Source organism: Saxophila tyrrhenica (assembly GCF_035928015.1).
Source record: "Saxophila tyrrhenica strain CCFEE 5935 chromosome Unknown scaffold_7, whole genome shotgun sequence".
NCBI classification, from domain to species: Eukaryota; Fungi; Ascomycota; class Dothideomycetes; order Mycosphaerellales; family Extremaceae; genus Saxophila; species Saxophila tyrrhenica.
Window position 1 is genome coordinate 881,101 of NW_027041739.1, and position 13,214 is coordinate 894,314.

The 13,214-nt window shown below is 54.1% G+C and overlaps 6 protein-coding genes across 6 annotated transcripts; 2 read left to right on the forward strand and 4 right to left on the reverse strand.

The window, feature by feature from the left end:
- Positions 1–98: 98 nt before the first annotated feature.
- On the reverse strand, positions 99–2,243 carry LTR77_005060 (uncharacterized protein; the record flags this gene model as incomplete). The annotated part of the gene is made up of 7 exons (XM_064802309.1): positions 99–165; positions 224–1,036; positions 1,094–1,122; positions 1,166–1,231; positions 1,290–1,382; positions 1,443–1,830; positions 2,206–2,243. 7 exons carry the CDS (start codon positions 2,241–2,243, stop codon positions 99–101), a joined length of 1,494 nt encoding a protein of 497 aa, XP_064659670.1.
- Positions 2,244–3,137: 894 nt separating this feature from the next.
- LTR77_005061 (uncharacterized protein) lies at positions 3,138–4,835 on the forward strand (the record flags this gene model as incomplete). The annotated part of the gene is made up of 2 exons (XM_064802310.1): positions 3,138–4,462; positions 4,523–4,835. The coding sequence occupies 2 exons, from the start codon at positions 3,138–3,140 to the stop codon at positions 4,833–4,835; spliced, it is 1,638 nt and encodes a 545-aa protein (XP_064659671.1).
- Positions 4,836–5,096: 261 nt separating this feature from the next.
- LTR77_005062 (uncharacterized protein) lies at positions 5,097–5,599 on the reverse strand (the record flags this gene model as incomplete). The annotated part of the gene is made up of 3 exons (XM_064802311.1): positions 5,097–5,155; positions 5,213–5,534; positions 5,585–5,599. The coding sequence occupies 3 exons, from the start codon at positions 5,597–5,599 to the stop codon at positions 5,097–5,099; spliced, it is 396 nt and encodes a 131-aa protein (XP_064659672.1).
- A 1,068-nt stretch (positions 5,600–6,667) lies between these two features.
- Positions 6,668–8,598, reverse strand: LTR77_005063 (uncharacterized protein; the record flags this gene model as incomplete). The annotated part of the gene is made up of 5 exons (XM_064802312.1): positions 6,668–7,333; positions 7,390–7,793; positions 7,850–8,208; positions 8,259–8,329; positions 8,383–8,598. 5 exons carry the CDS (start codon positions 8,596–8,598, stop codon positions 6,668–6,670), a joined length of 1,716 nt encoding a protein of 571 aa, XP_064659673.1.
- An 850-nt stretch (positions 8,599–9,448) lies between these two features.
- On the forward strand, positions 9,449–11,766 carry LTR77_005064 (uncharacterized protein; the record flags this gene model as incomplete). Its single annotated transcript, XM_064802313.1, has 5 exons — positions 9,449–9,459; positions 9,523–10,525; positions 10,582–10,768; positions 10,898–11,186; positions 11,310–11,766. 5 exons carry the CDS (start codon positions 9,449–9,451, stop codon positions 11,764–11,766), a joined length of 1,947 nt encoding a protein of 648 aa, XP_064659674.1.
- Positions 11,767–11,774: 8 nt separating this feature from the next.
- LTR77_005065 (uncharacterized protein) lies at positions 11,775–13,154 on the reverse strand (the record flags this gene model as incomplete). The annotated part of the gene is made up of 2 exons (XM_064802314.1): positions 11,775–12,890; positions 12,948–13,154. The coding sequence occupies 2 exons, from the start codon at positions 13,152–13,154 to the stop codon at positions 11,775–11,777; spliced, it is 1,323 nt and encodes a 440-aa protein (XP_064659675.1).
- Positions 13,155–13,214: the final 60 nt, after the last annotated feature.

Sequence of the window (13,214 nt, forward strand, 5' to 3'; positions counted from 1 at the left end):
ACATCATCAAGCTTTTTTCCCTCACACGTATGTTACACCACTTCAGGGATCCTGACGATTCGCGTAGATCTGGAATCATTCGTCGCCAGCCGCAGTTCTCATATCCCAAGATCCAGAAGTTGGCCACGTTCAAGCTCGTTCGATGCGCCTCCCTGTACGATGACCCTGTTTGTACCGTTAGTATTAATTCACTTGTTCCACCAAAGATCCGTGGTAGACTCACGACCTGGCAGTATCGTAAGATATGCTGTCCTCGCCCCGCAGCCATCTACTCCATGCAGCTGCCCACTTGATACCAATCTTGCCAGAAATGAAGTCCAGCCGGTCAATCACCCAAGCAAGCTGAGTCGATCTTTGGTCGAACAGATTCAGATGGAGCGGCCGGTCCAGCAGGATAACACGGCTCCCCTCAGGAGTGAGCACCGGTTGCACGAGTTCCTGCAGCAAGCATGTACCGGCAACACTCAGCGGTAGGACGAGCGGGTAGGCGTTAGCTAACATTCCTCTGGCGGGCTCGGAAGCCACGTCGTTGCCCAGCAGGCTGGCGGCTGCTGTGCAGATGTCGGCCATCATTTCACCTCGTATTCTTCTGTAGTGCTCCGAGTCTGGCACACGGCGTGATGTTTGTGCCAAAGCAGGCCATGAGCGTCTCCAAAGCTCCTCCTGGAGCCGACTGAGGGGGATACGATAGCAGCGCCATTTGTTCCAGTATCGAAGCGCCTGCGGCGAACTGTAGTCGTGGTGGATCCCGTTCCATGCATTTGGGGATCCTTGGTCGTGGCGGCTTTGGAACGCACAGGGTGACCCAGGTGCTTGTGCCCTCTCAGCCCAGCTGATGAGATCGTTCTCGAGGGCCTGCGATAGCTCCTCCAGCTCAACGTCCGGCTTGGTTCGATTGCAGAAGGCGGACCGGATGCTAGCCAGTCTGGCACCCAGTAGATCGAGCTCATCACCAGGGCTTAGTATTGGATCAAACTCGAGTTCGCGGGTCCATTCGATGATGTGTTCTGGCACTTCGGTTTCCGAGCTGACGGCGCTTGTGATGTGTCATGTATCGATCAGCTAGCTTCACGCATCCATTCATACCACTTACAATATGCTGTCGTAGCTCACGAAAAACCCCTGGGGATGTCCTCACCCGCTGCTGGCCACGCAGACGAATCACTTGCGCAGAGCCCTCAACATGGAGCCCCCACGAGGTCATTGAGGTGTGGTGATCCCAGGAGATGCGCTAGAAAGCCATCAGCATCAGCGAGAACCTCTTTTCGAAGGAGCAAATTTCGACATACCTCAAAGATTGACAGCAAGCAGACAGCAATCAATGTACTGTCCTCTGTAGCCTTGCTTGTGTCCCGTAGAGCTACTTGAGTAGCGTTGATAGCCTACGGAAGCCGTAAGCTTCGATAGCCTTCGAAGATTACAGGAGAACAAACTCCACTTACTTCGATATAACAGCGTCTCGACGCCTCCCTGGCCTGCACGTCGTTGTCACGATTTGACATCGCCGCCAGAGCGCACGCAACAATCGGCTGCTCGAGAAATCCATCCACAGCCGCCGGATCCAGAAACGATAACTGTACCGGTGAGACGAACTCGCGGAAGAAGAAGGCTTTCGCTGCAGTGTCTCTATCTTCTGAACTCGAAAGGCGCGTTGGTGTAGACACAGAGCTCAGTCCACTCTCGCTTTGCGAACTCGCTCTCCTAATGATATCGGGCGTTTCGTCCTTGAAGAGGAGGCTCGTGAGATCGCGATACCCACCGCATGCCTTCCCAAGACGAACACACCTGCCACAGGCTGGAAGTTCTTGATCACAGGCTTTCTTCGCTTTGCTGTGGATGGTCAGGAGGTCTACTGCATGGTTCTTTGGTAGCGCAGACTAACCGGCAGTTCTCGCAACCCGCGGATGGCTTCCCACTGCTGCAAAGATTTTCAACAGTCGGAGCTTGATACTCATGGCAGGGAGCGTACTTACTATACCATCGAAGGAAGGCGTTGGAGCTTCGCTCTGCTTTTTTGATTGTCTGTTTCGAGGGGAGAGTGAAGATGACTGTAGGAGCGACTCCTTCAATGAGATATAGATATTTACTTACCAAGAAACGCATCCGTGATGTAGATATAGACTCGACATCATGAACAGGTCACTCCGCCCCAACCAGCGTCGTGTGGTCAAAAGCTGAGATCGTGGCAATGAGGACAGCACCTACCTGAGCATGTCGGCCGATAAATTGTTCCATTGCTTCATGGCGGAGGGCTGTCGGTGTACTCAGTCGTCGGTTCTTCCGAGCAACTGCTGCCAGGCAACTGTTATGTTCATCGTGACGAATCCAAGGCTCAGCATCCAAGAAGGTGCAACGATGCTCCGCCATTATTCGCGGACTTCGGGGTTCCTGCCCAATGCAGCCTTCTCGATGCTCGGCCAGGAGTCGTTTGGGTCAGTGATGGAGTCCGGCACGAAGATGTGATGTGGATGTCGAGAAGTCGAGAAGATGATGTTGGCCACGGCGGCCGGGCTGATGAGGTTCACAGCCAGCCTGACGTGGTGACATACTCCCTCCTAACCGTAAAAGGCGAGTATTGCGCGAGGGCTGTGGTGTTGGCAAATACAGACCTACTAGGCATCATCTCTTCCTCGTTCTGCCTCCAGAAAAGTGAGATGAATATCGCATCTGCTAGGACTACCATCCATATACTCCAAGTTGCGAGAAGGGACGCCTCCCATGAGGGTGCAGGGGGAACACATGTCGTAAGATGGCGCTAACCGGCCGGATGCATTGCGGAGGAAGCCACTTCTACCATTCCCTTGCATTCCTCATCCGCCCATCTTTCTTCCGCTCTATCTCGTATCACTCCCCTCTAACTGCAAAGATTGGTCATTGTCCGTCTCGTGTGAGAGCGGAACTGGCACGCAATGGGGCCTTAGAAGGCTCACGGTCAAGGTTTCGGCCGATGCCCTTATGTCAATGCCAAATTGACCCACTCTTTGAGTAGAGGGTGTCTTCAGACTGGTTCCGTTGAGAGTGCCAGATCTTGGTACATATGCCTGCACAGCTGCTGTTGACCGTATGAACCGAAGGAGAGTTCAAGTCTTTTTTGCAAAGGCTGGCTTTATTGTTGCCGAATCCACATTACCACCGTCATGAACAGCAGTGCAGAGAAACAGGCAGCTGGCAATGCAGACATTGATAACAGCCAGTCCACGAACCACCAGAGCGGCAGTAATGGCACGAACCCTCCACCTCAACCACACCCGGTCGAGTCTCCAAAAGAACAGACAGAGGAAGAACCCTTCCGGTTGAACGCATGGCCATACGAGTCCCTCTCCCATATTCACGAACTATGCTTCATCATCCTAATATGCTGCTCGCAACTCCTGACCCAAGCAGCCTTCGGCCAGACTCTCATTCCCTACCAACCGCTCGCCAAAGGCCTCGGAGTCTCCAGCCCCGGCCAGCTTGCATGGACGGTCGCCTCCTACAGCCTGACTGTCGGGACCTTTGTCCTTCCCGCGGGTCGTCTGGGAGACATGTACGGCAGCAAACGCATGCTGATCATCGGCTGGGTTTGGTTTGGGATATGGAGCATCGTGGCTGGGCTGAGCGTGCTTGTTCCGCTCTCGAGGTCAGGTGGGAGTAGTGGGAGGGTTATCATGTTCTGTGTCAGTCAGGCGCTACGAGGCATTGGCCCTGCGATTCTACTTCCAAACGCCGTTGCGATCATCGGGAGGAGCTATCCTAACGGTCAAAGGAAGAATCTGGTATTTGCGGGCTTTGCAATGTGTGCACCCCTCGGAGCTTTCGTCGGCGCAGTGTTCGGAGGCATCTTCGGACAGCTGGCGTGGTGGCCATGGACAATGTGGTCACTGGGTATAGCAGCACTGGGTCTGGGTCTTGCTGCTACCTTCATCATACCGGCGGATAAAGCAGAACAGATCCAGCAAGATCAGCACTTCGATTTCGTAGGCGCATTACTTGGGGTGGCTGGATTGATCCTTTTCAACGTCGCCTGGAACCAAGCAACGGTGGTGGGATGGCCGGAAGCATACGTGCCCGTCCTCCTCACACTCGGGATCCTCATCTTGGCCGCTTTCTTCCTCTGGGAAAGCCGTATCGAACAGCCGCTCCTCCCGTCGTCCATATTTAAGCCCGGGACCGTGGTCATCCTGCTCGTCACCTCCCTCGGCTGGCAGTCCTTTGGCGTCTTTACCTTTTACCTCGTGCAATTCCTGACCAACATACGTGGCACTACTCCATTAGGGACCGTTGCGCAGCTGGCCACTATTGCAATTTCTGGAGGGGCGGCTGCGATTGTCACCGGCCTCTCGATCCGATTCATTCCTTCACACTGGCTCATCACCATCAGCGCTTCGGCGTTTACGGTTGGCAACATCCTCCTGGCTACCATGCCGGCACATCAAACGTACTGGGCTCAAGCGTTCGTAGGCTTGCTAATTATCCCGTTTGGGTAAGTACTCCTTCCTACCCGTGCTGCCCTTCCCTGAAGGTTAGCTAATATATCGAACAGAATGGACATATCCTTTCCAGCCGCCTCGCTCGTGCTCTCGGACATGGTACCACCACATCTCCAGGGCGTGGCAGCGAGCTTGGTCAACACCGTCATCAACTACTCCATCTCGATCGGACTGGGCGTGGCTGGTACGGCTGAGCGAGAAGTCAGTCTGGGCGGGGCAACCTTGCTAGAGGGATACCATGTGGCCTTGTATGTCGGTGTTGGGATGGCTGGGGGAAGCTTGGTGATTGCCGTGGGGTTCGCTTTGTACATGCAGTTCGTTGGCAACAGGCGAGCTGCTGGAAAGCAAGAGTCGGAGTTAGAATAGGGTAAGCTTATGGAGATACCTGTGGACGATACCCAATGAGTCCCACGCATCCAAAGCATTCCAACACCTGTAGTTCACTCTACGTAGCAGTAATCTGCGAAAGCTGAGACAGTGGTTTCCTGAGTCCACATGCACACGTGACAACGGTGTGAGGTCAATACGTGAGAAGGTATGACACGTTGTCTCAACTTCTGATATTCACATCATATACATAGCGATCTTCGGCAGAACGTCGTCAAGGATGGCTTCGACATAACATGCTTAGTCGTCGTCTTTGCCGCCTCTGTGCCCACCTCTGTGCCCTCCACGACCTTCGCCGTCTGTTGGATTGTTGTTAGTTGATGACTCTCGTGGACAACTGGTTGACATAGACTTACGACCTCCCCGACCGCCAGGCCCATCATTATCACCACCACCGCCAGCACCCCTCATCTCTTTGCTGTGCTTCGGCATACCTGCACCCCAATCCTGCTTCAGCTCCTTCTGGTCCTCACGGAGCTCCTTTTGAGCCTCCCTGCGCTCCTCTGGGTTGTCGGCGTTTTTGATTGCGGCACGATCGTGGTGGATATCGGTCATGTCGTCCCTCAACTCCTCACGCTTGCTGCCGTCGCCGCCTCCTTGGTGACCTCCGCCACGTCCGCCCTCATGGTCTCCTCGACCACCCCCTCCATGGCCGCCGCGTCCGTGATGGCCTCCACGCTTGGAAGTGTTAGTGTGTAGTCAGCCGAAGGGATTGGAGGGAAACATACCTCGTGATCACCCATATTGAAGCTTGGTGGATTGAGGAAGTAGGTTGGTGTTTATTTGCTGTTGGGTAGAGTATCAAGTGATTGATGAGAGGGAAGACGAAACGAGAACAGACAGCGACAAGCACTATATACCCACCACAATCGAATGAGATCACTCACTTACCCCTCAGTTGCAGGCCTGAAACCTGCTACGGCGGGGCACGTGGTAGGCGAGTAGTGTCCAGCAATCTAATCGTTCAGCTCGACCATCGCTGCAAGCCATCTGGCACGAGCATTGGATGGAGCTCGTCCTAGACACAGCCTGAGCCTGATCGATCGTAGCTCATGACGCACGGCACCACAGTAGTCAGAGCCATCGAGAGCTAGGATCAGGCAAAAGGCGTTCGTTGCCAGCGAACGATGAGAGCGAACAGAGCTCTGGAGTCTAGATCCATGCGGCGTCCAGGTACCAGGGACGATGACAACAAGGTTGAGCGAGGATCGTGGCGAAGCCAGCTGCAAATGAGCTTGGCTTGGAGCAGAATTGCTTGCTTCGATCCCTGAAGGCACAGCTTGGTTGCGTAGCTTTCGGCGCGTCCATCGTCCCGCGTGGCTGTTGTTGAAGTCTGCCCCTCGCGGGGTCACTTTTGCGGACCGGCCGACGACACTCTCCCAGTCCGCTGGCATCCGATCCCACGACGTCCTGCGTCTTCGACGGTTGTCGAGGGCTGTTACTTTCGTTAATGAGCAACTGATTCAGTCCGCGCGGGCGTTCGTTCAAGACCTGGCGATTGAACGAAAGCTGGCCCACTTACCAACCTGCGTCATCACTGGTGGGTCGATCAGACGGACGCGTTGCAAGCTGTGCAAGCACGACAAGTGCTGATCAAACAAGATCATCAAGCACCAGTTGTCGAAATCAAACCAGGTAAAGGAATGGCAGGTGGAACGGAGTAAAGAGAGCCGACGAAATTGTTCGACGTCGGATCTTGGGAGTCTATGTGCTTTTATTCTCGCACGTTCTGTATGAATGTCTACCCTCGAAAGCCCGTCAGCGACGGGATGAGGTACTCACTGAGCTTCTCTCCATCTAGCACATCAACTTCAACTTGCACCGCTCTTCTCTCCAGTACCTTCCTCTTCGTCTGGCTTCTTCGTCGTCGGTCCCTGCTTTCCCTTCACGCTCCGCCACTCCAACGTAGCAGCTCCCACGAAAGAGAGACATGTCAGGCAAATGCAGACAACGAAGACGTTTCGTATGGCGTGGTTGTAAGCAACAAGCACCGAAGGCAGGTCTGTCTTGGGCACGATGTTCCGCAGTTCGGTCGCACCAGTCCCCACAACCATGGCCGGCGTAATGCCTCCTTTGACGGCCTTCTGCAGTCCGTGGATGAGGCTCGAATCGAGAACCGCCTGTGCTACGCTCACGAAGACCGCCCCGCCGAGAAGTTGATGGAGCATCACCAGGGAAACTCCAATCTGAACGTCTTTGCCTTCCAAGACCGTCTGTGCCGTCAGATTGGGCTGCTGCAGAACCATACCCACACCGAGGCCGAACACGACTTGGTAGCCGATCCAGCGTGGCATACCGGTATCGACGGTCCAGGTGCTGATCAGCCCGGTACCGATGGAGCTCAATAATGCGCCTGCTATGGCGAATGGCGTGTAGTAGCCAATTTTTTTGGTCATGATGCCGGCGAAGATGCTTGCCAGAGTGACGGACAGCACCATGGGGATCAGGTGCACGCCGGAAGTTTTGGCTGAGTTGTTCTGTGCAAGTGTTAGCCATCTCTGCCAATCGTAAGGCCATCGCCGAGGCCACTGACCTTGATAGCCTGGAACCAGACAGGCACATAGTATAGGACCGTGGTGAAGGACGCTCCGTTGCCAAAAGCCATAAACATCGCCGCGACGATGCTGCGGTTCTTGACAACCCGCTTCGGGATGGTCGCAGTCTTTTGCATGCAGATTTGGACCAGAACAAAACCGATGAGGCAGACGGCGAAGACGAATAGAAGTGCGATGACTCTACCGTTGCTCCAGCTGTAGGTGCTGCCGCCCCACTGTAGGGCTAAGAGGAGGCAGACAATGCTAGGGAAGAGGAACAATTCTCCAAGTAAATCGAGTTGCTTGAGTTGCTCTTTCACCGCCAAGCCCGGTCGTGGTGCTGGCGCGGGTCGAAGAACGAAGAGCAGCACAACAATTGCAAGCCCGCCAACAGGGAGATTGACTGTAGCCGGATTAGCAGTTGCCATCATTATCCTAAGTGTCATTTGCAATACTGACTGTAAAAACACCATCGCCAGCTAACGTCTGAAGTTAACGCTCCCCCGATCAACGGCCCAACAACCTGCCCAAGGCCTAGCACGGCGCCGAAGAAACCCTGAAAGACAGGCCGCTTTGGCAACGGAACGAGTGGTATAACAATCGCGATCCCGCCGTTCTGAATTCCAGCCAACCCGAGACCAGCAACTGCTCGTCCGAGAATGAAGGCTTTCGAGTTGGGTGCAGCACCACATATAGCAGAGCCGACCTCGAAAAGCGTGATACAGACCATGAAGACATACTTGGCCGGGTAGAACGTGTAGATGCGGCCGATAAGCAGCTGGAAACAGCTTGCTGTGAGCAGGAAGGCGCTACCGTACCTGTGTTGTGTTAGGAGGTTCTCTGAGACAATATTATGGTTGAGGCTCACCAGCCGATGTCGTTGAGGCTGTCGAACTCGTCCGTAATTCGGGGAATGGCTGTGGCTATGATTGAGCGGTCCTGATAGCTGGTTAGCTCCTGTCGTAGGCGAGGATACGCTGTAAGGGCCTTACGAGAGACACAAGGAATACGACAAGTAGAGAAGCCACTATTACGACGGCTGCATATTTCGAATCGGTTTCTGCTGTTGCTGTCTTGGTCTGCTTGTTCGCTAGCTTTTCAGATGCATTCTGCTGCTGGGTGGGTTGCTCCGACGTGCTAGTCGTGCTCGTATCAGAGACTTCGGATTGAGTGCGTTGGTCGTCCTTGAGTCCCGTTGACGAGGTCATTGTGATCACCAGTCGTTTTCTTTGAGTTTATGATTTGAGAAGTTCTTGAGTGGAATGTCACTTGCCTTGATGCGATGGGTGACCGATGAGGACGTGAAGAAGACATCTGGTTCTTTATATCGTGCTTGGAATCCATCTTCGTTTGACTATTGACCGTCATTGACGGTCGTTAGGCCTATCGCATGACTGTCTGCGGTGACTGAGGAAGAAAGAGAAGGAGAGGAGAGAAGAGAAGAGAAACAATTGCCCGCAACGACCATTCACGTCAAATTCGTCGGAAGTAAGAACGACCCGCCCGACGTGTCGACCAATGATCGCGTCGATTGGACTATGGCATGGCAGGTTTGGGGGCCGTTCCACTCTCTCAGAGTCCCTCTTGTCCCGTGTCAACCGATCGCCGCCTGCTTTACGATTACCTACTTGCCCTCCGACAGTAATACATTGACCGTGCGCACACTTCGACACAGTTGAGACCACGGAATGATCAGCATGGCGTATGAACAACAACCAATGTTGGCTGGCCGGCACTTGCGCCGGTGAAAAGGGCATGCCGTCTGATCAAAGGCACAATATTCTACCTGGAATTGCCACTTCAATAGCAGCTAATACCTTTCTCTATCTTCCAATGCCTGCACAGACACACAAGACAACCACTGCACTTCTTGAGAGGCATCATCTGAGGCGGAGATGAAAGCACAGAACAGGCCGATCGCAATACGTCCAACTACAGACGAACCTGCTAGTCCTAAGAAACCACCTGAGTCTCGACAAGTCAAGTCCACGGCTTGTGCCACCTGTGTTCGAAGAAAGGTCAAATGCGATCGGACGCAGCCTTGCTCAACATGTCGTCATGGTCGCTTTGTAAGTCAACCGGGTTCTTTGAGATGCAAACAAGCACTTAGAACCGCTCTGAGACCATCACAGTAAATCATTATACTCGAGACGATCGCTGACGTCCCTACGACAGGTATGTGAGTATGTCGAACCAACCTCTCGGAAGAGGAAACGAAAGGATGTCGAGGAGCTACAAAGCCGTCTGGATCGCTACGAACATCTATTGAAGCAGAATGGTCTTCTATCTAAGCACGATGCGAAGCAAGAGTCGCCCTCAACCAACAATCTCGAACCTCGAGACAGCTCTGGCCCTAGTACAGCGACTGCTGACACTACGAGACCTACTTCCCGGTCGGGAGTGCTGGTAGCAGGCTCCGAGCCAGGTCAGACTCGCTATGTTGAGAGTGCTCTATGGGAAGACCTCGGCGAAGACCTCCATCCCTCCTCCGACGACGAGGCAGAGCCGGCGCAGGCTTCGACACCGGCTCGCGAGCTTCCGTCTTATGTCTCCCCTGGAGATCTGGTATCGGCTGCGTTTTCTGGGCCCTCTCCGCAGACATACAATCTAGCTGATCTGCATCCGCCGCCTGAGATGGCCAGGAAGCTCTGGCAAGTGTATCTAAGAAATGCCGACCCGATCTTGAAGTTTGTACACGGCCCTAGCACTACGGCCATAGTCGAGAAGTACTGTTCCAACGTTTACGCACTTCCCAAAGAGACAGAGTGCTTGCTATTCGCCATTTACCACTTCGCCGTTACCTCCATGGTAGACGGCGACCGGCAGGAGCTTCTTGGCCACTCATGGCCGGAGATACGTGCACAATACCACGATGCAACACGGCAGTGCTTGATTGCCTGTTCTTTCTACCAAACCACAAGCTTTCCCGTACTGCAGGCTTACGCTTTGCTCCTGGCGTCGATGCGGTTCCGATACAATCCTCACACGTTCTGGATCTTGAGCGGTATCCAGGTCCGACTGGCACAGAGGATGGGTCTGCACAGCGAAGACGAGCGACAGCTGAGTCCATTTGATGTTCAGATGCGCAGACGGGTGTGGTGGTATGTCCTCATTACAGATCACTTTGCGGCACAGGTGAGATGGCATTGCAGACCTTTCAGCTCTGCTCAGCGTAGACTGACAGGTTCCAGCAAGCTGGCACCACTTCAGCAACGATGCCGATCGAGTTCTGGGACTCACCAAAGCCACTTAACGTCGATGACAAAGACATATGGCCAGGCATGACGCAACGTCCACAGGAGAAGGAAGCCGCCACAGACATGCTCGTTTTCCTTGTGCGAGTGGAGATCACGAGTTTCAGAGCCAAGATGAGCCGTGGTACGTCAAACTGATGAGTGGAAGGTTTCTCCGAGACACGTTCGAGGCGCAGGACTGCCTGCCGCTCTGAGGCACTTCCAATCTTAGTTCCAACCGTCGAGACACTCTGCTGACCTTTCTACTCATCAGCTCCAGGCAAGTCTACAGACATGGAAGCATCTCTCAAGGAGCTCGAGAACCGGATCCAGAGCAAGTTTACGAGGCATTGCGACGTAACGAATCCGGTGCATTACATGATCATGGTGGGCAACCAAGCGGCGATGCTCAACGCACGCCTACGGACACGCTTAACTCGCGTGAAGAAAGGCGAGGCATCCGACGCCGAGAGAAAGGAGGTCTTCGCTGTGGCTTTGAAGATCTTAGATCACGATGTTGCGCTGCAAACGAATGAGCTGGCGACGAGGTTCTCCTGGCAGTGGTGGGTCGATCCATTATTGATCGATAGGGGGCTTCTCCGAGACGTGATGACGCTTCAAGCGGCGCTCTGAGACGTTTTCACCCTGTCGCGATGTTCGAGAAGCTTGCTGATCCTTGACTCCAGGCAAGCGTTCTTCTCATGGGAACCTCTCATCTGCGCCCTTAAAGAGCTCTGCGAGGAGCAAGACCCGGGTCAGGTTGACTCTGCGTGGGAGAAGGTCGAGCGTGTCTTCAAAGGACATCCTAATATAGTCACGCCATCGCGCGCAATTGAGGTGGCAATTGGTAGACTGGCTTTGAGGGCCTGGGACTTGACGCAGCGGAGGTCCTCCGCCCCTCCTCGAGAGCCCGCTTTTCTCGGATCCCTACGTCAATTCTTCCGAGTGCGCGAGGAGGCGCGGAAGACGTCTCCGGCAGCCAAACACACGCCAACAGAACAGTCGGCGGAAACGCAGCACGACACCTACCCGCCGCTCGGAGAACTCGAAACGTTGGATGATTTTGGAGCCGACATCGACTGGAACTTTTGGGATGATCTGATCCGCGATTCGGAGCTTGATTCTTCGAGGGTACAGGGATGAAAACCACCTTATTTCTGATACCTTGTCTCACCCAGCCCATCATTCTTCAACATATACTTCTCCATAACCCCCAACACCTCCTGCGCGGCATCTCCCTTCTTCAGCGCCCACTGCTTCCAATTGTCAGCCTCTCGCCACCACCACGAGTGCGTAACCCCATCTCGACCAAGATAGCCGGCGCTCCCATCATCCTTCACCTTAGATTCCCAGGGCTTATCGACGATGTAGTGCAGCGCCCTCACTTCCTCGTCCCGCCAAGACTTCGTATGCCAGTACCGAGACGTCTTGAAGGCGTTGTACTGCCAGCCGATCGGCACCCACCGGTCTTTGAAGAACTCGTCTAGGAAGTTCTGGTCTGGGAAAGCGAAGTCTTTGACTCGTGGATCGGTGACGCGGAAGTGGTCGATGCGGTCCCAGAGTTCTTTGGAAGGAGTGCAGACGAATACGCCGGAGTTTAATAACTGATCTGTTGGTTTGGCTCCTTTCGAAGACTCTGACGGTACCGGCGAGCTCAACGCCGATGGGTGTTCTAGGGGCGTATTTGGACAAGTGTCTGGGTTCCATTCCGGAGGCGCCCATGGGTCGTTGTCGATGTTGCATATACATGCGTGATGAGCTGCAATCCAGTCCTTGCTTGGCCGTGGTATTCTAAAGATATCGTCCATGTTCCTGAAGATCATGATGTCGCTGTCGAGGAAGCAGATCTGATCTGGTTGTCGTTCCAGCGGCGGTTCCGGCTGGCCTTGGGCGGGACTGTCCAATGGTTCGAATGCTCGCAGCTTCGTGAGAGTGTCATCGAAACGGGCGGCAATGGGGTTGTGGCCTTCTGCTAATGGGACCGGTTCGACGAGCTGGACGTGCATGAGAGGATACAGCGTGTTCAGATTCTTCAGACAAGTGACGCAGTCGGCCTCCAGTTTGGAAGTGTACTGGACGATGATGGGATGCCTTGAGCTGTGCTTGTCCAGTGTATGCACCAGCATTACTACGCCTGGAAGGTAAGATGCCCGAGTGATCAGAGTAATCCAGGCGCATGATGCTGGGCATGGCGCGGCGACTTCCAGGTCTGGTCCAGGCATACTGGTCGCCTTGCTCTTCAGGAACGACTCGAGTGCTTGAACGCCCTTCATATTGTTAGTAAATTCAAAGTGAGTTAGGAAAAGGCGGCAGAATAAACTCACAAGAGCACTTTGGAGGACCTGTGGCCCTATAGGCAACCATGCGTCCCTTGCTTGGCCGGTCTCAGCATCGCGTTGGCATCGAGGAGGAACGCACGGCGGAAGGTGGCTTAGCCAAAGTTCAAAAGATGATGATGCTATCAACTCTGGAAAGCAACGGATCATCCCCCCACCCATGTCGAGGGTGCTACCGCCGAGCAAAAAGACCATGGGAGGAACAGTGCCTGTATTTTACGGAGAATTAAAACTACATGTAAGATAATGAAATAG